The sequence below is a fragment of the Dipodomys merriami genome, unplaced genomic scaffold (genome assembly GCF_024711535.1).
Source record: "Dipodomys merriami isolate MVZ:Mamm:240054 unplaced genomic scaffold, mDipMer1.0.p SCAF_44, whole genome shotgun sequence".
Lineage (NCBI taxonomy): Eukaryota > Metazoa > Chordata > Mammalia > Rodentia > Heteromyidae > Dipodomys > Dipodomys merriami.
Genome location: NW_027206002.1, coordinates 12,263,641 through 12,289,569, shown reverse-complemented (window position 1 = coordinate 12,289,569; position 25,929 = coordinate 12,263,641). Strand labels below are relative to the sequence as shown.

Genomic DNA, 25,929 nt, shown 5'->3' with positions numbered 1-25,929 from the left:
CTCTTGAACATTCAGGAGCTCGGGAGGCCTGTGGCGGGGGTGGGGGTGGGGGTGGGGGTGGGGGGTGGGGTTGTCCCCCTGCGGGGTGTGTGGCCTCCACTTCGCCATTTACCCCATCCCATGAAGCCACTGCGCGCCCCATGCGGCCAGGAAGCGGACACCCGCTGTGTGTGGGAGACGGGGGCTGAGACACGGAGGGTCTGGAAATGGAGCGAGACACCGGGTGGTCAGCAAGGTCCTGTGCCCTTCGGGAGCTAAAGACGCCCCCAATTCCCTGTGAGTTGAAAGATGGCTGCGACTGGGTCTGTGTCCTTCAAGGTCACTCAGGTGACCTGGGCGGGGCTCTGAGCTGCCTCCCACACCCGCCCCTCGCCCCCCGTGGGCCCCCAAACCCGTGCTGGAGGAGGACCGTGCGTAGATGGACCGGAGGGCAGCTCTGGCGGGGCCCCTTCGCGTGCATACCGGAGGGGGGTGGGGGACAAAGGCCTCTGGGGGAGACGGGCGGGTGGGAGGGGGAGGGGTGTGAGAATGTTCTAGGTCACTGTCAGTCCTGGTCCCAAAACCTGGGTTTCCAGGCGCGTGGACATGGGCTGGCTGTGCGTGTGGAGCCCGGGTGGGGTCCCCTCGAGCAGCGAGACGCCACCCCTCACCGGGGAGTCACACTGCCCGTGGGGTTAGGACCGTGGTATTGTGTGTGAGCCGCCGCCCGGTGTCTCCCAGGCAGCACGAGAAGCCACTGGAAGGCAGCACCCCGTTCAGAGCTCACACTCCCCGGACACGGAGAGATCCACTTCCTTCCTTAGCCGGGAGGATGCGGGGGGCTGGCAGAAGGGGAAGAACTTACCAGTAAGGGGGGCAAATCCAGGGGGGAGAGGGGGCACTCTTCTCACAGCCCTGACTCCCGTCGCTCCCAAAATGACAGCCTGTGAACTTATCACTGCAAACAAGGCTGCCGGTCAGCAGCGTGTGCGGGCACCGAGGCCGGCTGGCAGCCGCAGCTTTCCGTGCGGCCAGTGCCCATCGATAAATCGCCCGGGTCTAAACTTAAAACTCTGCTGAATCAGCACCATACTGGGGATCCACAGACACACCCCACCACCACCACCACCGCCGTGTGGCCGGTGGAGGTCAGAGCTGACCGCAGAGAGGACAAGTCCTCCACAGAGCTGGCCATGGTCCCACCCGGTGGCGGGGTGCGTGGTCCGGCTGCAAGCCTCCAGACCTGGGCGGGACACTGGGGGAACTAGAACCGGGGCATGCGCTGTGTCGTTCCCAGGGCCTTCCCGGGTGCCTGCCATGCTGTCGGCGGCCGTCACCCCCACCCCGGGACGGGGTTATTTCAGAGGCAAGGCGTGGGTGGAAGGTTTTGCTGTCGCGGTGGAGTTCTTCGCGTTCACCCTCCCTGGCTCTGCGCTTTCTGTGTCTATGTGGTGGTTTTTCTCTGTTTCCCCCTCTCGGTTGGTCATGAACGCAGTCAGGGCCGCATGGAAAACTGCGGGTGCGCAGTTTACCCAGCGTTTCACCCGGGTCTCTGTGGGAGGTGGCCGACGTTTTCCGTGTCCGCAGGCCTCCAGATCCGTGCCTGGTCCCCGACCCACATGGTTTTGAATATGAAACTGGGGCGGCTTCGTGGGAAGTCTTTGACTATCTTGGGTGAGAATAGTTTGCTTTTCAGGCCTGTGCTGCAAACGGTGATTTGCTCAGACGATCAGAATTCAGCTGCGCTTTGTGAAAACCAGTGGTAGCTTCCGTGCAGCCCTGGGAAGCCAGGAAAAACACTGGGTCTTTTCTAAATGATCTTGTTCCCCTTCCTCCACACACTCCTCCCTCAAAGCCCACCCCAACACACACACACACACACACACACACACTCAGACTCTAAAATGTGAGGGTCAGCATGTGCTTAAAATGACCGGCCAGGCTTTCAGAAAGCAAACATTCCTTTAGAATCTAAAATCACCCCAGAAGTCAGCGCCGTGCTCCGACCCATCTGTCTCCCGGCCTGGCAGACAGTTAGAGAGACGCAGCCTGGGGCCCAGGGCTGCAGAGGGGAGGAAAGGGGCCCCACTCCAGGGGCCATGCTGTGGGGGTGGGGCACAGGCTGCGGGGGGTTCGGCCTTTGTCTGGTGGGGGGAGTGTGGACATTGGGGACCGAAGTCTCCTTCCGGTAATGTCATTTTAAGGTCACATCGACCCCTGTGGAATTTGAAGGTGAGATGCTAGGCTGGGAGACCTGGGAGGGGTCCTGGCAACTCATTCTCATCCTCAAAAAGGGGGGGAAAATGCCACTGCACCAGAAAACCTCAGCAGTGGGAAATTGTCACGCCAGAGCCAGGCCACAAAGCAGGTTTTTTTTTTTATTTTCAGGGTTTTTTTTTATTATTGTTTCTATAAAGGTGGTGTACAGAGGACGTCAGCACACAAGTCGGGGTGTGCGTCTTTTCGGGGACACCCCGCACTCTGGATAGGCAGCCTCTTGCTCCTGTATTGCCAGACCGGAAACAAAAATTCAGTGAAGCCAGCCTTACGTCCCGTCTGTGCCGGTCCCTTAACCCTTCCTTGCTTTTTTTGGGGGGAGGGGCACCTTTCCGTTCTAAGGCCTCCAGCCACTGCTTGGGAAACAACCACCCACCAGTGGCCCCCCAAAAAAGCCAGCAGACAGCTTCCCGTTGTTTGTAGAGTTGGTGTGGACACCGGTGAGCTCTCGGCTGGCGGATGCCAAGCCGTTAAAGCCCTCTGTTTTTCCTGGTGCCTTTTTTCTGTCTCAAACTGTCCCTGGTTTGGTTTGTGGCCCTCAGCCTGGCACCTGCCCACCCCAGCGGCTCAGGGCGGCGGGGAGAGGGGGGGGTTGGTTGGTGAATGGATTTTGTTTCTCACCATGACTTAGTTGTCAGTCTGAAAAACCTGTGCGAACCCTACAAATCTCACGTCCCTTGCAAGAAGCCACAGAAATGCCTGGCAGCCCGGGGCGGCCGTGTTGATCATAACGCCACTCCTCGGATGGCTGGCTTACTGACCCTGCCCGGCCCAGCTTGTTCAGAGTGGACAATCATCTGTACACAAAGACGTCCCGGGCAGGGCCCTTCGTGTTCTGAAACCCACCGCCCATTCGGTCAGTGTCAGTTGTCTTCCGTGCATCCAGCATCAGACCAAATCCTGCCTGTAGAGAGCCAGGCACAGAACAGACTCCCTCGCTCCCTCTCGCTCCTTCTCCCCCTTCTCCCTCTCTCCCCTCTAGAACAAGGAGCACACGCCTGAGTAGTTACAACCCTATAGACTCTTCCTCCTCCTCTCCCCCGCCTCCTCTCTCCATGGGTATGCACACCAATACTGTGCTTTAGCTGGTACTCTGCCACGTGAGCCACGGCTCCGCTTTCTACTTTTTTGGTGGCTAACTGGAGGTAAGAGTCTCACAGACTTTCCTGTCCAGGCTGGCTTTGAACCTCGAGCCTCAGATCTCAGCCTCCTCAGTAGGTAGAGTTACAGTCATGAGCCACAAGCGCCTGGCCGGCCATTTCTTCTCTTCTTGATGACGAACTCCACAACCCTTAGTGGGTTTGAGGTCAGGCTTCCGCCCTTGGCCTCCTGCCGATACCGTGGCCTGCTGGCCGTGGCCTGACTTTTCTAGCTAGCAGAGTGGACACACGTGTCCAAGGCCCTCTCCTAGAGCACAGAAAGGGGAGAGTAGCACCTTCCCATTGCATTGACATCGATGGTACTTTTGTTTTTCCAATTAACTCCGATGTTCAAAGGCAGCGGAGTCCTTCCGAACCGCTGCCGGCAATATTGTGCAATGTCTGGATTGGAAATTCCATGCAATCAAGACCCTGGAAGGGCTGGCTGCCTCCGGCACGGATCCCACGCGGTGTCTAGCTGACCAGTGGAGAGCTTAGAGGCTTCCCTTCCGTTTTGGATCTTTCACCCTTCACATCTTCTTCTCCGAGTGTCCGTTTTCTCTTACCCCCCTGCTGGGAAGATGGAGATGTATTCCCGGGTCTCATAGGAAGAGAGGTTGTGAAGAAGAGCCGGGGACCGGTCCTGGTGTTCAGGAATCCGTGCCATCAAAGGCCCTCAGCGGCCGCGGCTGATTGTCTTTCTTTCTTTCTGGGGGTTTTACGTGACACCTGAAGCCCATGTAGAATGTGACTTGGCGGGTGAGAGCCGGGTGTTTAAAAATAACGTGTACCCGGCGCCAAGCCACGTTAGAGCCGGGTACAAATATTGAGACAGAAACCCCAGCTGTGACTGCTTCGGCTGCTAATTTGAGGTGTCAGACGAGAGGCCGACGGCTGTACGTCAGCGGATAAAGCCCCTTGCGAGCTCGTTATGTTTTCTAACCGTCGAGAGTAATGGCCTAATCAGCAGCATCGGTTGTTTTCATTATAAGCCCTCACAATGGTTATGAGCTTTAATTTAAACGGTCCCCAGGGAGATGGAGGACAGGGACTCGGTGATGTGTGGCGCCCAGGGTAGCTGAGGAGAGAAGGTAAGGGGGCTGGAGTGGCTTCCCTCCCTCCTCTCCCCACTCCTCTCCTCCCCCTCCCCTCTTCTCTCCTCCCCTCTCTTTTCCTCCCTTCCCCTCTCCTCCCCCCCCCCCCTTCCTCTTCTCCTTTCCTCTCCTCCTCTTCTCCTTTTCCTGCTCTTCTCCTGCCACATCTGTGTTCTTGCTCTGGAGACTTCTACTTTAAGATACCCATCAACCTCACTGCCAGGGGCTGCCGTGGAGGGCAAACCATAGAAAGCTTTACACACCAGGTCCTTCCTGGTGGCGTTCAGCCTCCGGCATCGCGCTGCTTGTCAGGGCTGAGCTCTCGGTATTTCAGCCCCAGAGTGGGAAGGACCTCGGCCGGGGCCGCTGTACAGCAGTTCGACGGGATGCTTACACGCCCAAGTCCTGCTGTCGCGCCAGCTTCCATCCATCCCCACTGGTCTGCGGCTCTGGGGCCTGCGAATCGGGCTGGGTATCCAAATGGCTAGAGTTGCCGATGCGAAGGCTCCCCGGGAGAATTAAGTGAGACAATGGGAAAGGGACCCGGCGCGAGGCCGGCTGGACAAACACCGAGTGAGAACTCCTGGCGGCCGACCCGGGAGCCGTGTCCTCTCCCGGCCCAGCCCAGCGGCGCGGGGGGGCACTGGTGCGCATTCTCCCAGGGCCGCGCTGCGGGCGCGAACACGGGGTCCGATGCAGCGGGGTCGGCGAGGCCATGTGCCCTGAGCTTCCCGGAGCGGGTTGTGGGCCTGGGTCTTTAGCACCAGACCCCCACCCCCTGCCTGGCGCTGTGACGGTGGGCGGCCAGCGGTCAGAGAGACTGAGAAGGGGCAGCCTTGGGCAGGCAGGGACAGGCCGGGCCCAGGGGACGGAGGTGTCCTTAGCCGCATCCCTGCTGTCAGCCCAGAGCCAGGCGAGGGGCCGTGGGGCTCCCAGCTCCTCCCATGCCTGAGCCGCTCCACACCAGCCGTTCACGTCTCCCCACGGGCCCGGGGAGACAGTGACCCCCAGCCGCCCGCTCCAGCTGGGGTCCGCTGGTCCCTGGACCCCACGGGTTAAGGACAGTCAGGGTGGGTCCAGGCTCACTTTACAAAGGACATCCTGTTGTCATAGCAACTAGAGACTCACCGGGTCTCCCTCTTGATGGGGGGGGGCGGGGGAGCATCTTGCTTGTCTAGACTTAGGGAAGAAGCAAGCCTGCCGTGACAGGAAGTGAACAAGCCCGGCGGCCAGGAAAATCTCTCTCCCCGGGGGAGGGGGGCCCCAGACTTCCAGACTCCCCCTCTCCCCGGAGGGAGGGCTCTAGAGACACCTTGCACTTACACGACACACGCTGGAGGGTCACACGGCTGCATTAGAGCCAATTTTGCAGCGCGATGGGCCCACGGCACAGAGCCGACACCCAGAGCCAGGAAAAGCACGGAGTGACAGAGCGGTGGCCTAATCGGAGGAGACACAGGGAAATGTCAGCCTGATTGGGTTTGCCAGGGTGGCGTGGCCGGTCCCCGCTCCGGCACCACAAAGATGGCTATCTGGAGAGGCAGCAGAGACCAGACCGGTGGAGAGACGGAAGCCGCAGAGAGCTCCACTCGCGGCCCCTCCACCCGGGAGCGTCCCCTCCCACGCTGCGCCACACACTGTACTTCAATGAGGAGGTCCCGTCCCGCTGCCTGCCAACATTTTCTAGAAAAGCCAGGGAGTGGATAGTTCGGCATCGCCAGGCTGCCTGGGTCTCTAGCAGATGTTGGCACCTAGAGGCACCGGTCCAGACAGACTTCACGGGACGCCCCCAGAGCCGGCACTGCGGGTGTCACCTCCTGGTGCACCTGTCATGTCCAGGGGGCCCCCTGTTCCCACAGCACCCCGTCTTCAGCTTAGAGATGGCATGAAGCAGTCTTTCTTTTGGGGTATTCTGCCTGCACTCTTAGGGAGTAATGCTCGGTCTTCGGATCCTTAGCAGCCTGGGAGGGGGCAGGGAAGCAACAATCCAAGGTCCTTTCTAGTGTGCAATCAAGACAGGCTGGCAGGGCCCACCTGGGTGGCTTCCACGTGGAAACGACGGCTTCTGGTTAGGTATTTACACCCCGGGCGTGACTAAGCCGGAGAGAACTCGGACCAGCACGGGAGTCGAATTTCAAGTTGGAATAAATTCCATATTATAAAGGAGAGAGACACGGGAGGGGAGAGGCTGGGACCTCGGGATCACAGGGAGGGGAGAGGCTGGGACCTCGGGATCACGGGGGGGGGGGAGAGGCTGGGACCTCGGGACCACAGGGGGGGGGAGAGGCTGGGACCTCGGGATCACGGGGGGGGGGGAGAGGCTGGGACCTCGGGATCACGGGGGGGGGGGGGGAAGAGGCTGGGACCTCGGGACCACAGGGGGGAGGTGGCCGTGTCTGCTTCCAGGTTGCACTGAAATGCGCATGCAGTAGCTCGTATCTTCTGAAAGGAGGGAGGCCAGACAGCCCCAAACGTCTCTGACTCCGGGGACTCGAAGCAGGAGGATCAGAGTTCAAGGTCAGGCTGGACTCCATAATGAGACCCGGTCTCCAAAAACCCCAACATTTGGGAATGGAACTCAGTGATGGGGCTTTTGCCTAGGTGTGCAGGATCCTGAGTTCACTCTCAAGCAAGGAGAGAGAGAGAAAGGGAGTGAGGGAGAGAGGAAGGGAGGGAGGGGTTTGAAAAGGAGGTAGAGAGAGAAAGAAACAGGCACAGAGAGAGAACAATGGAAAAGGAGACGGGGTCCCAGCAGCTATGATTAACTTGCCGATCTGAGGAGAGAGGGGGGTCATCCTGTGTTCCCAGGAGACCCTAAATGTAATCACGAGGGTCCTTCAAAGAGAGCGTGGCTGGGTATCGGCGGCTCACACCTGTCACCTGGGCTCAGGAGGCTGAGATCTGAGGATCGAGGTTCAAAACCATCCAGGGCAAGAGAGTCCGTGAGACTCTTCTCTCCAATGAACCGTTCAAAAGCTGCAAGTGGAGCTGTGGCTCAAGTGGTAGGGCAACGGCCTTGAACAAAAGAGCTCAGTGGCAGCACCTGGACCCCTGAGTTCAGGCCTCGGGACTGGTGCAGAGAAAGAGAGAGAAAGAGAGAGAGAGAGAGGAAGTAGAGGTTCACAGTGAGATCACGAGAGGTCTGAATGACTTGAAGAGGTCACGAGCAAAGGAATGCAGGTGACCTCTACAGGATACAAAAGGCAAATACAGTCTCCCCACTGGAGACTTTAGAGGAACAGCCCCGGGAGCCCACATCGGACTTAGTGCAGTCCAGCCTGTAAGAATAAGTTTAAGCCAGCCAGCCATGCCTATCTGTTATAGCAGCAGCTGGAACCTTGGGATCCGGCTTGCGTGGCTTCAGATCATGACCCCATGAAATCGGGGTGGCACAATGCAGCCCCTAGCCCCAGAGCCTGCCTGGCGTAGGAAAGCCTGCCGGTCAGCCGGCCGTGTCTTCCTCCTTAATCACTGGGCCAGCCCTACCCAATGGGCACTGTTAGGAGGAAACATAATGATTACAAAAGTGGTCAGCAGTGTTGCGGTGCTGGGGGGGGAGGGGGCAGAGCCAGACCCTGAAGCGGGCCGGGACTGCGGCAGCCCACTCTTACCGCCGTCCCTCCGTGCTGGGCAGCCAAGGCCAGCCTCCCCCATTGAATGCCAGATGGCCAGGCGGGACACAAGGTGCAGACGGCGGAGCGCGGCGCTCTCTGCCTGGGTAAATGCTGCCAAGACTCGAAACCAGACCGATCTGCTCCCCAGTGAGGCAGCCTCGCGGCTGCCGGAAAATCAAGCATGGGAGAGGCAGCAGGTCTGGGACACCCGGCTCGGGCCAGCCCGTTCCTCACCGCAGATCATCATCAAAGCCTGAATCCTGTGCTCCGTCATTTTGGTCCTGGACTCAGAGCTATTACAGTAAATGTCTCACGGCCCTCCTGACGCTCACATTTGACTGTCGGCGTAATAATACGTGAATAAGTCGTCGCAGCTGCCCTGCTGCCGGAGGCCTTACTGGGGAGGCCTGGGTGTATTCAGCTAGGCGGAGGCTGGGCTGGGAGGGGCTGCCCGACCTCCTGAAGGAGGCTGGCCTTCAAGGATCAGGACGGTCAGGGGTTTTGTGGCAGTGTAGTCAGCCTTCCGCATGTGGCCTAGAACTAACTCTTACGACGGCTAGAAGAAATGAAAGGCTGGTGTCGGACCTGGGCGTACTCCTCATCTGCTGACCGAGACGGGGAAAGCCAGGTTTGTTCCAGGCCAAGGCAGGTGCGTGTGTGCCTTAGAAGAGCAGGCAGGGGTCCTCTGGACAGAGGAAGCTTCCAAGTCAGTCTCCGTCCGGGATGGGAAAGTTGGCAATGCAGGACCTCGGTCCCGACAGCCGGGGTGTGGGAGGGGCTGGGAGGGGCTGCGCTCCGATCCTGTCCCTGCCTGTAGCCTGGGCTGTTTGTCTGTGAGCGGCAGCCTCGGGGCTGCGCGAGGCCGGGCGGAGGACGCACACTGGACGCAGAGCTGGGTTCCAGGAGGAGGGGTTTTACGCAGAGTGGGTTGTTACAGGAAAGGGGGGGTGTCCCTGAGGGATGGGGCCAGGGGTCTGTCACCATCTGGGGGCCGGCCCGCCCAGCCGCGGGGCAGCTGTGGCCACCGATGACTGGTCCCTTCTGCAGCCTCACCCACCCCTCCGGGAACATCTGCCCCCCACCCCACCCCACCGCGGGTCTCCCTCATTAACCATGGCCTCCTTCCTCCATCTCCACAGAACCCTCAACAACAACAACATCAGCCGCATCCTGGTCACCAGCTTCAACCACATGCCCAAGATCCGGACTCTGTGAGTGCCCTCCCCCACTCCCCAGCTCCGTCCTCCCCCCCTCCCCTGGCCAGGCAGCCCGTCCCTGCCCCCCGCAGTGCCCACTGCTAGCCAAGGGGCGAGCAGAGGCCCGGGGACGGGCACACGGTAGCGTGCCCGCGCCACCGTGGCTCTGGTCTGCCATTCTGTGCCCGAGGGGCCCGCCGGCCACCCCCTCTTCGGGGCTGCTCAGCGTCTCTGTTGTTTGTGTTTGTTGCTCTGTGGACTCTGGTGGGAAACCGCTGGCGGGGCTGTGGAACTCTGACGTGTGCAGGCGTCGGGCACGCGGCCCAGCCAGTGGCCCTGGCCCTGTCTTACCGCAGTGGTTGTCATTGGGAACAGAGTAGGAGGAGAAGTCTGTCCCTCTCTAGCCCGCCGAGCCCCCCTTCACCACATTCCCTGCTCCCCGATACAGGCGGGACTCTCGGTCTGTCTTTGGTGTCTGGGATGGGCGTGTGCTGGAAGCGCGTCTCCCATGCTGCCCACCACTGCTGTAGGTACACAGACACCCCGGCTCCCCGATTTCCTGGCCAGGAGCCCCCCGTCCCCCGTGGATCCCGCTTAGACGGCTCTGCCGGCCTTTCCTGGGGTTCACTCGCTGCCGGCAGGGCTCGTGGTGGTGGATTTGGAGCGCAGTAGCCGTGGGGAGCTGGCCCTTCGTGAGGTCTGGGCACCCGGGGCCCTTCCGCGTAACACCTGGCACGGGCATGCGACCTTGTTCTGCTCCCCACATCACAGTCCTGACTTGGGAGCCAGGACCGAACTTTCCAAGCCTGTCCAGCCCCCTGCTCCCCTTCCCCCCAGGCCCCAGCCACACAGCCCACCAGATATCAACACCCCTGGAGGCTGCTGCTTCCAGAGCAAAGCCCCTCGGACTCACGGCAGTCCAAGTCACCAGGATGTGTGACCAGGGAGCCTCACCCCCGCCAGGCCCCCCAGGCTGCTGACTCTGAGCCAGCTCTGGGGTGGACTTCACTCTGTCCTGGACCTGGCCTTCTCCAGGAGCACCCCTCCGGGAGCACCCCAGGCCTCTGCAGAGGGACAGCGCTGCGGGTGTGACCCAGCGGCCTGGCCCGGGTGACCCTGATGGGAAAACCTGTCCGTGCTTGTTTTTGCCCTTTTTTGTGGGTCTGGGCGCTGTCCAGCTCAAGGCGAGTGCTCTACCACTTGAGCCACAGCGCCACTTCTGGTTTTCTGGTGGTTGATTGGAGATAAGAGTCTCTCGGACATTCCTGCCAGCCTGGCTTTGAACCACGATCCATAGACCTCAGCCTCCTGAGTAGCTAGGATGACAGGCAGGCGCCCGTGCCCAGCCCCCGTACGTGCTTTATAAGCAGACCCCAAGGACAGCCTGGAGCTGGCCGGGCCGGGGGCTGCGGGGGTCCGGCCCCGCCCTGGGGCTCAGCAAGCTCACCAGGCCTCCGCCATCGGTCAGAGTAGAACAGGCTGGGACGCGTGAAGCAGCTGGTACGCCGTGTGCGGATGACAAATAAGGAACAGTGACAGCTCCCGCAGCCTTTGCTGGGGTTCCATATCTGCTCTCCCACTTTTTCCTGGGACCCCCCCCCACATACACACACACTTGGAGGACAGCCTAGCCCAGCCAGGAAATCCACCCGTTCCTCTCCCTTTGAAAACAGGACAGACCCCATCAATAGAATTGTAAGAAGCCATTTGGTCTCCAAGACCTCTACACAGCTCCCAGCCGCACCCCCTGCCCCCCAGTCCCCCTAGTCGCCCCTCCACCGTGAGCTGGACCGTGAGCTGGGAAGTAGAAAGTCGCAGGCGCTAGGCAGGAGGCTGGAAGACAGCCCAGGGCGCTTCCTGCTTCCCCTTCACCCCCACTTACAGCCCCCCCACTTTGAGCCTCAGGGCCGCTGTGGAGGAGGTGAGGCAGGGAGGTTGGAGTGGTACCGGGCTGCCGTACTGGGGTCCTGGATGGTGGTAGCATGTTGGGGGCCTTCATTGAGGAGTCCTGAGGGGAGGTGCAGGCCACAGCACCCAGGGGGCTTTTCTGGGGTGTCTCGGGAGAAGGGCGGCAGGGTTTATCACTAGCTTCTGGTCCCGCAGTTCTCTGTGGTCCAAACACTCATCCTCTGAGTTCAATCAACCCATCAATCTGGTCTTCCCCGCACTCCCGGCCCCGGCCCGCTGCCGTTTCCTCTTTAGTTTAATTTCAGAGATGGCTCCATGCAGAACTCCTTGGAGACTGGGCTGACTAATCCCCTGCCCTGTAATTAAAGTAGGGAGGGGAGGGTCAGGGGAGGAGGGGAGGGGGAGGGCGACGGGGGAGGAGGAGAGAGGAAGGAAGTCATAAAGGGATTGCCACAGGAAAGCTTTTACATCGAATTCAGAAAGCCGCATTTTATAGAAAATGAGCCCCAACCCCGCCCCTCCCCGTCTTAAACAGATTTGCCAGAAATTGAATTTAGCCTCTGCGGCTTAAAAGGCACCTTCGCCGGCAGCCGTTTGCTCTCCTTCGTTCCCTCCCGAGCCTCACGCACGTGGAGTCCTCGCGAAGCGTCCACCCCAGCGGGACCCGGAGGAGGCCCCACTGGCCTCCCCACGTCACGGAGCCGGACACTGAGGTCGGGAGCTAAACTGTGGCCCCGGGGACGGTGTGAAGACAGAGCTTCCTGGCTCCGACCACTGGGCAGGATGCAAAGGCAGGGGAAACAGAGCCAGGCGGGCGGAGGGCAAAGCTGCCAGAGCTTCTGAAGGGCCCAGGAGCCTCAGAGACGCCGCGCCCTCGGTATCCCTGTACCAGGACCAGGGAGGTGATTGGATCAAGCCCTTCCTCTCCACGGAGGGCAGAGCCGCGGTTAGAGAGGATGGTACCAGCTCTCCGCCTCCCGCGCTTGTAGAGCAGACCGGTCCCGGCCTGGGCCTCCAAACCTAAAATGTTCTGGTTATCACAGAAAAAAAACAAAAAAAAAAGTTGGGTTGTTGTTGTTTGTGATGGTTGTGGGGCTTGCACTCAGGGCCTGGGCACTTTTGCTCAAGGCTAGTGCTCTACCACTTTGAGCCACAGCTCCACTTCCAGTTTTCTGGTGCTTATTTAGAGAGAAGCGTCTCATGGACTTTCCTGCCCAGGCTGGCTTTGAACCGTGATCCTCAGATCTCAGCCTCCTGAGTAGCTGGGAGGACAGGCGGGAGCCGCCGGCGCCCAGCCAAAAGTTCATTTTTGTTGTTCCATTTCGTCAGAGAGGAACGTGCGCGGCTGAGTTCATTCCTGGTAGTAAGGCCCGCCGTCTTCGTCTTCACGTTACCACGACTCCGCCAGAGGAGACACCGCCCTCCCGCGTTAGGGCTCAGCTCTGGCTCTTCCGGCACGTGAAGAACGGCCGCACTCTAACCTGTGGGGCCCTCCGGGCGTGGGGTCCTTCCTGGACCCTTTGCCCACGCTACATGCATGTCTAGGGAGGACCGAGAGGCTTCCTCCTCTCCTGAAATCACGCCGCCGGGCCCCCTCGGGAGCAAGGTGGTTGTGTTCACTGAGTGATCCATCCCCCCTCCTGGCTCAGGACTCTGCCTCCCTTCCTTTCCCATCTTCACCCCTGCTCTCCTCTGTGCGACGACAGATCGCGGCCAGCCAAGCTCCCATGCCCACGGATGGCTTTGCCCACAACACACAGCCTGAACTCGCCACCCTTGGGCGAGGTTGGCCTGGCACTGGTAGACAGCAGTCCAGACCTTTCACCTCTCCTGTCCCGGGCAGCGAGGTGGCCGAGCGCTTCCCCGGGGGGACAGCAGCCGGTCCTTCTGGCCGGCTGCCACACTCCGGGGTGAGAATCGGCCCCCCGCGGGAGGGAGTCCGGGCACTGAGCGGCCGGGGTTTTCAGAGGCTCCAGAATCGGTTAGCATTACGAATGCCCCCGGTAGACGTGAACGTGGCAGGGACAGGAGGGCCCCGGGCAGCGGATCCCCAAAGCCGCATAGGAAATGAGGAAGGCTGAGCATCGGATGGCGGCCGTGCGGGTCCCCAGCGCCCAGCCGTGGCGGGCGCCCTGGGTCTCCCACCAGCCAACGCTGGACGGTGAGGGGACCGGTGACTCCAGCCAGCCTGGCCACTGACAATGTCACTCTAACTGTCCTGTGTGCAGCGCGGGAAACGTCGGGAGAGGAGTCGCGGCGGGGAAGAAATTGCTCGGAGCCCCTGGGCACCCGCTGCTTCCCCGGCTCTTGGGCTTCTTGGCGCTGGGAGGGGCAGGGGCGTGGCCCTCTTCACCGCGGTGACGGTGACGCCCCCTCTCTCTCCGCCCCTCCCTCCCCAGGCGCCTGCACTCCAACAACCTCTACTGCGACTGTCACCTGGCCTGGCTTTCCGATTGGCTGCGCCAGCGCAGGACGGTAGGCCAGTTCACACTCTGCATGGCTCCCGTGCACCTGCGAGGCTTCAACGTGGCGGACATCCAGAAGAAGGAGTACGTGTGTCCAGGTAAGGCTGCCGGGCTCGCTCTCCCCTCCACCACCCCCCCCCCCGGCCAAGACCACCCCCCGCCTCGAGCCCATCCCCCAGTCCAGCGCATGGCGGAGCCGGCCTCCTCCCGGACGCTCCTGACGTCTGGTGAACGGACGTGCAGCTCACTTTCTGCGCAGCCCTGTAGTCTAGCCCCTGCCGCCGTAAAGCTGGACACTCCCCGGGGACGGGGATGATCCCACAGTGCACGCGTGTTCCTGATGCGTTTCCAGCCTGGCTGGAAATCCTAGCTCTGCCCCTGACATGTGGAATGTCTCCTCCGCTGTAGAAATAATAGCAGCGCAGAGCTCCCAGGGTGGGGTGAGAAAACCAGCCACGTGCCGGCTCCCGTTTGACGCCCGGCCCGGGGTGCCAGCCCAGCCAGTGGGGGGCAGGTTATTCCAGCAAGTTACAGGGTGGCGTGGAAGCCCCCGTGGAAGCCCCCAAGCCAGGCTGGGCAAACCTCAGAGCCGGACCTGCGTGCGGCTGAGGGTGACCGAGCCGAGGGCCGCTACAGAGCCTCCCAGAAGAGGTAGCTTTGAAAACCGACTCCAAATGCCGCCTGCCTACGTATTCTCGTTTTCTACTGATCACCTCTATGTCCACCCACTCCCTTCCCTTTTCTTGGGTCAGTGAAGTAGAGATTGCCTCTTGGTATTTTCCCCCCAAGGGAAGAAAGGAGAAGGAAAGGAAAAGAAAAGAAAGGGGGAAGAAAAGGGGGAAGGAGGAAAGGAAAAGAGAGAGAACAAAGGAAATACTCAGTTGCAGGTTTTCCGGGAGCCCGGGAGTCCTGGGATGGGAGGCTCTGAGGGCTGAGTGTGAGGGGCTGGCCCAGGCCGGGAGCTGACAGAGCTGTTCAGAGGGCTTCTGGGCTCCCGGCCGGGCCGCAGCGTGGCCAGGGTGGGTGGGTCCCGCCCATCTCCTCCCTAGGCCGCAGCTGCCCTGTGCCCGGATTTCCCTGTGTTCCCTTTCCTCTCTCACTCTCCGCTGCTCCCACCATCCTTGATTCTCCAGAACATCTGAGGAGGATCCCCATAACTGCTCAGAGACGCCCACTTAGAAATCGCTTCCCATCAAACACAGATAATCAAACCATTTATCACACGGGCGGCCAATTCAAACACGGCGGCTGTAATGACAGTCATTGTTAGGCACGGGTTCACGTACCGGCCTAAGTGCCGAGTAGGAAATAATTGCAGAGTGCGGGAGTCGTCTGAGAGCTGGGGGGAAGCGGGGGCGGGGGGGGGGACTTAATTAGGGACAATGTTAAACACAGAGTTAGGTAAGGCCAGTGCCGGTGTAATGTGTTCGTTGTGATTGTCACTTTATCCTGTTCCCATCCAAAGACCAGCAATGTTGGGGTGGAACCCATGGCCCCAGACGGCCCCTCCCCACGAGGTTCCCGGCTCCAGAGGCCCCCAGCCCCCCAGATCCTCCGAGCAGCCTCAGATCGGGTTAGCTACATAGACATGTGTTGATGGTCACTTAGCCGGTAGTTTCCAGCAGATTCCAGACTCCAGTGTGCTGTTAGCAGACACCCGTCCTGCAGTCAGGGCGCATTCTTTAAATGAGTTAAAAACCCAAACGCCACGGCAGCTTCCTTTGGAGAAGGACAGAGTCACTTTATGGTGGGGTGGTCTAGGGGACCGCTGGACCCCCGACGAATAAGCCACCATGGATAGCGGCGGCGGGGTGCAGACACGAGCCCTCTGCCGCCCCTCGGCAGTGGTTAGGCCGCACGAGGGACTGCCAGCGGGGAGCACGCGCTGCCCGGGGCCTGCGGTTGGGACCGCGGTGGTCAGTCGGGAGGCCCCAAGGAGACATTCACAGAGAAGGGGCAGGGTCCACACTGACCACACACAGCACCCACGGAGGGTGCTGACCCACCCCCTGCCCACGGCCCAGGCCGGCATCCGAACGCAGCTGCCTGGCGGGGCGCTGCCTGCCGCTGGTTCTTGGAAGGTCAAGGCGGGCTGCCGGTTCAATCCATTTCCTCGCTCCTCACGGAAGACGCTTCCGGCAAGAACTTGGGGACGAGAGCTCTTTAAGGAAGGGAAGTCACAGGGCTGGGAAGGTGGCTCAGTGGTAGAGCGCTTGCCTTGCATGCATGAGGCCCTGGGTTCCATTCCTTAGCACCACATAAGCGGAAAAAGCCGGGAGTGGTGCTGAGCACTTAGCCTTGAGCTGAAATGCTGAGGGACAGTGCCCAGGCCCAGAGTTCAGGCCCCACAAAAGGAAGGAAGGAAGGAAGGAAGGAAGGAAGGAAGGAAGGAAGGAAGGAAGGAAGGAAGGAAGAAAGGTCACGGCTCAGCAGCAAGGCAGGTGCAAGATATGAAAGTGTGCATCCACCCATCCATTCATCCACCTATCCATCCATCCACACATCCATCCACTTATCCACCCACCCATCCATCCATCTACCCATCTACTCATCCATCCACCCATCCATCCACTCATCTACCCCTCTGTCCATGTACTCATCCATCCACCCATCCACTCATCCATCTATCTACTTATCCACCCATCCATTCATCTATCCACCCACTTATCCACCCATCCATCCATCTACCCCATTCATCCATCCATCCGCCCATGCATCCAGCCATCCACTCATCCACACACCCATCCACTTATCCACCCATCCATCTACTCATCCACCCATCCATCCATCTACTCATCCATCCATCCACTTATCCATCCATCCATCCACTTATCCACCCATCCCCCATCAATCCACCCATCCATCCACCCAACCCATCCTTCCATCCCTCCCCAGTACCAAGCGCACAACTCCAGACAGGAAGGTGCGTTATCTCTCTCCCTCGGCCTGGGAGGGGCCCTGCCGGCCCAGCCCAGGTTATCTCTGTGAATTAAATCCAGCTGTCTGGAGCCAGGTCTCTTCTCCCAGAGGCCCTGGACACCGCTCTTTGTCTGTCTAGCAAGTCGGTGAGGCTGGCTAGCAGCACACTTAGCAACATCCGTCTCCTCCATCAACTACCCTGTTCCAGGAGTGGACATCTGCTCTCCCCAGGGTGGGAAATACACCTTTCTCTTGCTTTCTCATCTATGCATGATCTGGGGCGCACCTGCCACTCTCAGCTTCTTGGGGAACCTCCGAAGGCTTTCCCCTCTGTTCCATGCACAAGGCTAGGGCGCCAGGGCTAGAACGGTCCGGGCGCCGTGACGCCCACCTGCTGCCTGAACTAGCTAGACCAGATCTTTGTCGAGTTCCTGATAGACCAGAGGAGAGCTTTGCCTTAGGAGTCGCCAGCTTTTTGTTGTTCTTTGTGTGTGCTGTTTGGTTTTTAGACTTCATCTAAGGGCTGATGTGGGAGTTTCGAGTCTAGAACTTATTTTCGGTGGGGTGTTTTCCAGCTGCTTGGCCTGAGAGTCCCTACCTGTTACAGTCCGTCATCTATGGCTGTTTGTGAACTAGTGAACCGCTCCCTTTGTAGGTCTTGGAGCCCGTCTGGTTTGTCTACCCACTTTAGACTCACCTCCGTGGCCTTCATAACGGCAGGTGCACTGTGTCTCCTGACGGGGTTCACGAGAACCCCCAGCTTTATTTTTCAGGGGCCTTCCTGCCTAGGGCACGTGCCCTTTATTGCGAAAAATGAGATACGCTTCTCTCCCTTGGAATGAGCACGCTTTCTCCCCATCCTTCCTTCTTCCTTTTCTCTCCTCCTTCCTTACCCCCTTCTTTTGTTCATTTAGGACTAGCTACTACACACAAAGATAATTCAGGTAAGCCAGGACTGCCCACCCGTCTCCTTAGGAGGTTTTAATTAAAACGCCATAATTGAACATTGCAGGAATGAGATTATTAGGTTTATTTAGCCATTTCCGAAATTATCATGCCTCTAGTATTTAAATCACATTCATTTATATTCTCATCATCATTGCTGGCGTTTTCTGTTATCGCAGTGGTCTGTTGTTGGCTTTTGAAAGGCCAGAGGCCCATAGGGAAGCTTAATTTGAATACTGGAATTAATTTATTTCCACATACTTACAAGGCCGTTGGAGTCACTTTGTTTCTTAACTCTGTGCGCTCTACTGGGTGATATTTTCTAACAGAAATAAACAGGAGAGCACCGCTCTCCCCGTGTTCTCTTGGCCAACTCGGTCTTTGTCCCTGCACCTGCTCCCCGGCCTAGTGAGCTGCCCGGCCCCCGAGGCCACTGGGCCGCTGCGTTCTGTCACAGTAAGGACAGGCTCGCAGAGAAGACTGAAGAAGCCCAGCGCCCCAAAATGTTAGCGCAGCATCCTGTGGCTGTGGTGGGGGGGCGGCTGCCCCTTCCCTCTGCCCCTCAGCATCCTGGCCCACGTCGGGGGGTGTTCTGGGGGCACGGTGGTGTGTGCCGCAGCAGGGCTCTCGGATGAGGGTCAGGGCCGTTCCCCGCTTGCTTATTCTGCAAGGTCCATGCCCGCAATGGCCGCTGGGGGAGCTTGTCCAGAGTCTTTCCTCCGGAGCTTGGTGACCTCCGGCCTCCAGGGCCCTCCCGCATCTGGGCCAGGGTCACAGGTGAGCTGACCCTCACACCCGGCCTGTGCGTGTCCTGCTCTGCCTCCTGAGAGCCCATCAGCGGGAGCCAGACCCGCTGCCCTGGAAGAATCCTCTTCTCAGGCTGTCCCGAGACGAAGGGAAGGGCGGGACTTTCACCCGCCACTCACAGGCGCTCAGGTGTGGAGCTTTAGTGTAAGCCAGGACTGTGATCCAGGCCCGCAGCAGCAGGATGCATGCCGGGGGCCTCACCCGGCCCCCCTCCCCTGGCGCGTCTCCATGTAATTCATGGGGTCGGGAGCGGCCTGGTTAAAAAATCTCTCTCAGCAGCTCTCCTACCTTGAAGGCTCGCCTGGAAATGCAGTGCTGGCAGAGTTGGAGCAACCCCCCACCCCCCAGCCAGTTACTTCCCAGGGAATCACGGGCGGAGCCTCACTCAGCTTGGGTTTGGGATATAGTTCCACTTTAAAACACACACACTCAGCCGGGCACCAGTGGCTCACGCCTATCATCCCAGCTACTCAGGAGGCTGAGAGCTGAGGATCACGGTTCAAAGCCAGCCCGGGCAGGAAAGTCCACGAGACTCTTATCTCTAATAAACCACTAGAAAACCGGAAGTGGTGCTGTGGCTCAAGTGGTAGAGCGCTCGCTGAAGAGCTGAGGGACAGCGCCCAGGCCCAGAGTTCAAGACCCACGACCGACAACACACACACACACACACACACACACAGAAGCTAAAAGCTGAGGGATCACAGGGGGACCACCACCCCACCCCTGCAGGGATGACAGTCCTGCAGGGCTCAGAGCTCCATCCCTGCAGTCCCCAAACAGTAAGGTGGAGGTGGAAAGAGAAAAGCCCAGAGACGATCCTTGGTGGAAAAGCACCCGGCAGTGGGTGGAAGCAGCCGTGGACCTAGTGCTAAGTCCTAGTACTGCGTCCTGTGTCGTTATCACCTGGTACTTAGCAGTAGTACCCTGGCCTGTGTACTTGGCGCACAGTACTACACCTTGCACACCCCTCACCGTGACCCCCGTCCGGCCTGCAGGTCCCCCCGCGGAGGCTCCGTCCTGCAGCGCCAGCTCCCTCTCCTGCCCGTCCGCCTGCACCTGCAGCAACAACGTGGTGGACTGTCGAGGCAAAGGCTTGACCGAGATCCCCGCCCACCTGCCCGAAGGCGTCGTGGAAATGTGAGTGTCCCGTCCGCCGCCGCCCCGCTCCTGCCCAGCCCGTCCCACGCTAGGCTGCCCGCGCAGCGGCCGTGAGAGTGGACCGCTTAGAACATTCCGGAACCTCTTCCCCGCTTCCCCAGGTCTGAGCTCAGGCATCACGCCTGTTTATGGTCAGTGGCTACGTCTGGCCCACGGCCGGAGGAGATTCTGTGGGTGCTGTGGGTCCAGGCACTGAGGCTCACGGCCAGGTTGGGGAACAGCAGTGAGCGAAGGAGACCTAGCCTTCTACCTTCGCGGCCTCGGTGGGGTGGACGGCGGTGGCAGTGCGTAAGGACGTGATAGAAAAGTCAGGCAAGGACAGGGCTTGACGCACGTGAGCCGTGAGACAGCTGGCATCTGGGAGAAGCGGGTAGAGGGAAAGGCGTGTCCAAAGGCCCCGGGGTCGGCGCGTGCCCGGTGCCCTCCCGTGAGGGTCGTAGGGGAAGAGGTCAGAGCAGCAGTGAGGGGCCGGATCGTGGGCACCTGAGGGTTTTGCTTTTGCCCTGGTTGGAATGGAAGAGGATGTGTGGCTTAGAACTGCCCTAACCCCTTCGAGTCCTCTTAGCTTTAGGGGCCAGCAGATGGGTGGAAGCGGGGGGGGGGGGGGGGAGCTGGATCTGGGGGTGCAGCCCCCTCTAGAGGCGTCCTTGTAACACAAGAATCCAGGGCCCCACAGCAGGCCCTCCCCGACTCCTCCCCCCCGCCCCCCTCCCCCCCCCCCCCCCCCCCCCCGCTTCTCCCAAACAACCTCCGGCCCCTGGCAGCTCCCCAAGGCCTCCATTCCTTTCATGGTGAGTATAGGATTGATCCACGGGCCGAGGACAGGATTCCTGGAGCTCGTGTCCTAGAGCTGCGGGAAGGAATAAGATGGGCCCTCTGTAAACAGCAGGCAATTATCACGCCGACACATCTGCACACGGCTCCACACGTGTGTCAGAGGCGAGCGGACGGGCCCCCGCGCACCATGTGTCCCCCAGTCCCTCCGACACAGCGCGGTGGCTTGCACACAGCTAGGCACGCGGGCAGGCCGACGCGGTGCCAGTGCCTGGCATCCACCCGCTACGCCCAGGGCGCTCGCAGCCAGACAGAGAATGTCTGCCACACAGAGACAGACAGACAGCGTGCCAGCCCGGAGCTCGGAAACAATTGTTGGCCTGACGTGACGGCGTGTACGGACGCCAGCGCTCTGTCCCCGTCACCCGGGATTACTTTCCAGGGAGACTAGCTAGCAGTATCCCAGATGTGAGCCTGGCTTCTCGTCCAAATCCGAGGTGGGAAGGTCCAGCGGGGAGCCGGGACAGGCTTGGCGGGTTATTTGGCCCCATCGAAGGTTTTCTTTTCCTCCTCTGAGAACAGGGCCAGTGCAGCAGGCGGTCGTAAGGAAAGACCAACAGCCATCGGTCAGCCCCGGGGGGGGCGGGGGGAGCCGACGGGTCTATCCAGCTTGGATAGACCTCTCTGCGCTCACCTGGAAACACAGATCCTTGGACGGAGCCCTGACCCCGTCCCGTCGCTGACATCCCCCCCCTTCGCCCCTCCCTCCTCCACTTCCCCGCCCCCCCCATCTCTGAGACCCCCTCATCCAGTGGAGGGGCACAAAGGTTTTCGCTAACAGACCGGGGCAGGCTCACGTGTAGATTCTATTCACCCAGCAGCCAAGAATGATCTGTCCCGGTGCTTCTCCGGCCCTCCTCCGCCCTCCCCGGCCCTCCCCCTGCCCCTCCCCTAAGGAGTGATCTGTCTGTGTCCACATTCGAGGCTGAGATGTCGTTTGAAACGGGAAAGCTGCGGCTCTGCCCGCAGGCCCGGCTCTCCCAGGGATGAGCAGAGACAGGAATTCACGCCACTGTCTCCCCCATTCCACAGGGGGCTCCCTCCCGAGATCAGTGGGTTCCGCCCAGGGGGAAATGTGCGTCCCGTGCTGGGTGTGGCCTCTTCCCCCCTCCCCTCCCCGCCCCTCCCTCTCTCCCCCACTCCAGGGTCCCCTCTACATGCACCTTGTGTTGTGTCTTTGTCCGTGACAAACGAGGTGAGGACAAGCCTGGCCATTGGGGAGAAGGGAGATGGGCGGCCGGCCCCGGAGGCCTCTGCCTACACGGGTGTCCTCCGAGGTCTGAAACGGAGCCCCACCCGGCTCCTGCTGCACCTGTGCTGGGTGAAAATAGGGTGGCTCATACCTGTAATCCTAGCTACTCAGGAGGCTGAGATCTGAGGATCATGGTTCAAAGCCAGCCCGGGCAGGAAAGTCCGTGAAACTCTTATCTCCAGTTGAGCTGGAAGTAGAGCTATGCCTCGAGCTGAGGAGCTCAAGGACAGCGCCCAGGCCCAGAGTTCAAGCCCCCTGACCGACAAAAAAAAAGTCACTGGAGGCATAGCGAAGGGAGAGAGGAGGGTCCCAGGCTCCGTGGCCTGCGGCGGCCTTGACTCTGCAGGCTGACGGAACAGAGGTTGTGGAAGGCCCCACCGTGCCCGGGACAGGGTCCCACATCACCTGGGGGTGGCGGTCCAGCCTGGGACCCTGCGCCCCCTGGTCTGAGGACGCTCAGCCTGGAGCCTGAAGGTTTTGAGGCATTCCACCCTTCTCTCCGCCTCTCACCTGTTCCACACCATCCCCCTCCCCCGCCACTCAGCCACTTCCTGCCACTCGCTCTTCAGAAGACGGCAGCCAGCCAAGGCAACCGGTCACAGGAGGAAGCCTTCCTCCCCAGCTCCGTCCGAGGGCCCCAGGCCCTTTGCCAGTGCTCCGTAGTATCCCAGACACGGAGATGCCTCCCCGACTGCCTCCCAGCACCCAGAACGGGGTTCTGGTGATGAGATGTCCGAGGACAGCCGTCCGGGGCCCTGGCGGACGGCGGGTGCTTGCTGATGACCTCTCCCTCCTGTGCTCTGTTTCCCAGACGGCTGGAACAGAACGCCATCAAGTCGGTCCCGGCGGGAGCCTTCACCCAGTACAAGAAGCTGAAGCGCATGTGAGTGTTTCCCTGGGGAGAGGTGAGGCTGGGGGGTGACCTGCACCGTGTCACGCGCCCGTGCCCCAGATGACAGCCACGCTCGCTCTTCCCGGTCAGGTCCAGACGAGCCTGAGGGACGGGGAGGGAGGGTTCTGCAGCGTCAGCCATGGGAGTTATAATGCGAGCGTCCACGTGCAAAGCTAAGACCCTCGCCCGCCACTCGCGCTGAGCAGAGCTGTGTGCAAGCAGACAAGGGGTCAGCCTCCAAACCCCCTATTGCTGTGTTGTGTGTGTGCCAGTCCTGGGGCTTGAACTCGGGGCCTGGGCGCTGTCCCTGAGCTTGGTGCTTTTTGCTCAAGGCTGGTGCTCTACCACTTGAGCCACAGCTCTACTTTGTTTTTTTTTGGGGGGAGGGTGGTTAGTTATTTAGAAATATGAGTCTCACAGACTTTCCTGCCCAGGCTGGCTTCAAACCGAGATCCTCAGATCTCAGCCTCCTGAGGAGTTAGGATGATAGACATAAGCCACCAGCACCCAGCTCTGCATTGCCAATTTTAATGCCAGCTTTAGTGATCACAGGCCTGAACTAAGCACCTTAACAGAGTCATGATGGTGGCGCTTAACTTTCTGTGTGCCTCCACTCTCCTTTCCCTTCTCTCCCCTCCCCTCCCCCCCTTCTCCTTCCCCACGGTCCTGCTGCGGGCGCTATATAAATATGGGCCTGAATATTTAAACCCCGGTTATTCTTCTCCCGTACCTCAGCTGCCGGGCACTGTCCCTCAGCTCTTCAGCTCAAGGCGAGCGCTCTGCCGCTTGAGCCACAGCACCACTTCCAGTTTTCTAGTGGTTTATTGGAGATGAGAGTCTCACGGACGTACCTGGCTCTGAACCACGATCCTCACATCTCAGCCTCCTGAGTATCTGGGACGACGGGCGTGAGCACGGGGCCCGGCTCCCCATTCACTTTTCAAGCCCAGCAGGATGACGCAGCCGATGGCAATCCCACTGAGAGATGGCGCCTCTGTCTCCGCGCCGCTGAGCCAGGCCCCCGCTAGGATTTTTGGTGGCGATCTGGCGGTTTAGGGCACGGTCCTGTGTCACTGTCTCTGCCTTCACCCCGTGGGAGTGGCCGTGACCTGTGCACTCAGAATTCATCCGCCCACCTCAGTCGTGGCCCAAAAGTGAATGCAGCCTCGGCTGGTGGGACGGCCGTGAGGAACTGAACAGAACCTCAGGAGTCCAGGCTGAGGCAGGGCCCCAGGCCAGGCGGGGGACCGGTGACCCTGAGTGGCCATCCCTACGAGTGACCCGCCCCAGCACCCTCCACCAGTGTGCCACAAACAGAACTCCCCGGTGACAGCTAGCACCCAAGCCGAGCAGCCAGATGCTGGGAGAGTAAACGGAGGTCCTGCCCTGGGTTTAGAGAGATGGGGTCCTGACAGTCCTGGAGGGCCCCAGTGCTGGGTTAGGAGCTCTTTCCAGCTGGGTATGATAGGGCATGCCTGTAATCTCAGCACCCAGCAGGCCGAGGCAGGAAGACAGTTTGTCCAGTGGCAGATCTGGGCTACATGGTGAGTTCCAGATGAACTTGGGTGACACAGTTTTTTTACTGCCTCAAAAAACCAACAAAAAGCCAGGTCCTGTGGCTCCCGCCTGTCATCCCAGCTACTCAGGAGCTGAGATCTGAGGATCTTGGTTCAAAGCCAGCCCCAGCAGGAAAGTCCGTGAAACTCTTATCTCCAATGAACCACTCAGAAAACCAGAAGTGGCGCTGTGGCTCAAGTGGTAGAGCGCTCGCTGACGAGCTGAGGGACAGTGCCCAGGCCCAGAGTTCAAGCCCCACAATGACCAAAAAAAAAAAAAAGAGCAAAGAGTTCTCTGCACTCCTCCTCTTCTTCCTTGGGGAAGTGAGATCTCATCTCAAGGTAACGAGGGCTGGGGGTGGAGCTCAGCCGTGGACAGCCGCCTCCCCAGCATGAGACCCTGAGTTTAAAGAACAAAAAAAAGAAGGAAAAGGCTAAGTGTCCCCCAGTGTGGACACCCGCCCCACTGCTACACCGCCAGGCCTCGATTTCCCCTCCACCAGCCCTGATGGCAGCACACAGAGGGGACTGGTACAGGGTGGGCAGAGTGTGGGGGCTCACGCCTGTAATCCCAGCTCCTCAGCGGGAAGAGATCGGGGACTGGAGATCAGAAGGTCACAATTTAAAGCCAGCCCCGTCAAGAAGTTATTGAGAGTTACACACGCACGCACACACACACACACGCACGCACACACACACACACACACACACACACACACACACACACACATCTCAACATAATGACTCACTTCCGTACAGGAGGTACAGGTAGGAGGATTATGGCTAAGAATGGCACCATGAGGCCCTGGGAGGATACTCCCGGCGTCTCCCTCGCCCCATGAAGAGATAAACCGCCCGACCGGGCGGGGGGAGCCCCGGTGGGGTGTGGCGGGCGCACCCTGGGGGTCGCCGCCGTCGGGTCTGCCGGCCGCACGCGTGCGCACGCTCACCTGACCTTCCCTTGATGCTTTCAGAGACATGAGCAAGAACCAGATCTCCGACATCGCTCCCGACGCCTTCCAGGGCCTGAGATCCCTCACCTCGCTGTGAGTGGGGGAGGGATGGGGGGCCCAGGGCGGGACGGGCGGGAGGGGATGTGGGGGGACGTGGGGAGGGGGAGCCGCTGATCCAGGCACACGCTTGTCAACCTGGTAAAGAAGCAAACTGCTCCTGGGGGAGTGGATCGGAGGATATTCCTGCCACACAAGCGCTTTATTTACATCGGTTCGGTGCCCACCTGCTTCCCGTCCACGCTGGCTTCTAATCCCAGCGCAACTTCGGTCTGGCCTCAGTCCCCTTCCACCACACGCTGGACAGGGCTGTCGAGGGGAGACCCCCGGGGAGAATCATCACACACGTGCACACACACACACACACACACACTCACACACACACACACACATACACACACACACACTCACACACACATGCCTCGGGCCCATTGCACCATGTGAGCACTGTGGAGTCTGCCCTGGTCCGAGGTGGCTTGGCTCACACAACATGGAGTCGGGGGAGGAGGGGGCGGGGAGGAGTTAGAATTCACAGTCTGGTGAGCAAACAGGAATGCGCAGACCACTGGCCTCTTGGGCAGCACAATCCGGGCGGCACTGCCAGCGCTGCTCGCCCCTGACCCAGGCTCTGGTCAGTGGAGCAGACGCCAGACACCTGCTACACACTGTGCCTCGCATTCCCAAGGAGACGGGACACAGCTGACAGGGCACAGAAACACACCCGGCCTCCACTGGGGAGGGGCTCAGGGACAGAGCTGAAGAGCCCTCATCCCGAGCCTGCACATCCATCCATCTACTTGTCTGTCCATCCACCCATCCATCCACCCATCCATCATTCATCCATCCATCCACCCATCCATCATCCATCCATCCACCCATCCATC

At 60.1% G+C, this 25,929-nt stretch overlaps 1 protein-coding gene across 1 annotated transcript in view; it reads left to right on the top strand.

The window, feature by feature from the left end:
* The window catches only part of Slit3 (slit guidance ligand 3), a 245,361-nt gene that overhangs the window by 186,181 nt on the left and 33,251 nt on the right, over nucleotides 1-25,929 (top strand). Inside the window, exons 7-11 of the mRNA XM_069994000.1 lie at nucleotides 9,243-9,314; nucleotides 13,607-13,770; nucleotides 19,339-19,480; nucleotides 22,399-22,470; nucleotides 25,010-25,081. Coding sequence (XP_069850101.1) covers nucleotides 9,243-9,314; nucleotides 13,607-13,770; nucleotides 19,339-19,480; nucleotides 22,399-22,470; nucleotides 25,010-25,081 — 522 coding nt within the window. The remainder of the gene's footprint in view (nucleotides 1-9,242; nucleotides 9,315-13,606; nucleotides 13,771-19,338; nucleotides 19,481-22,398; nucleotides 22,471-25,009; nucleotides 25,082-25,929) is intronic.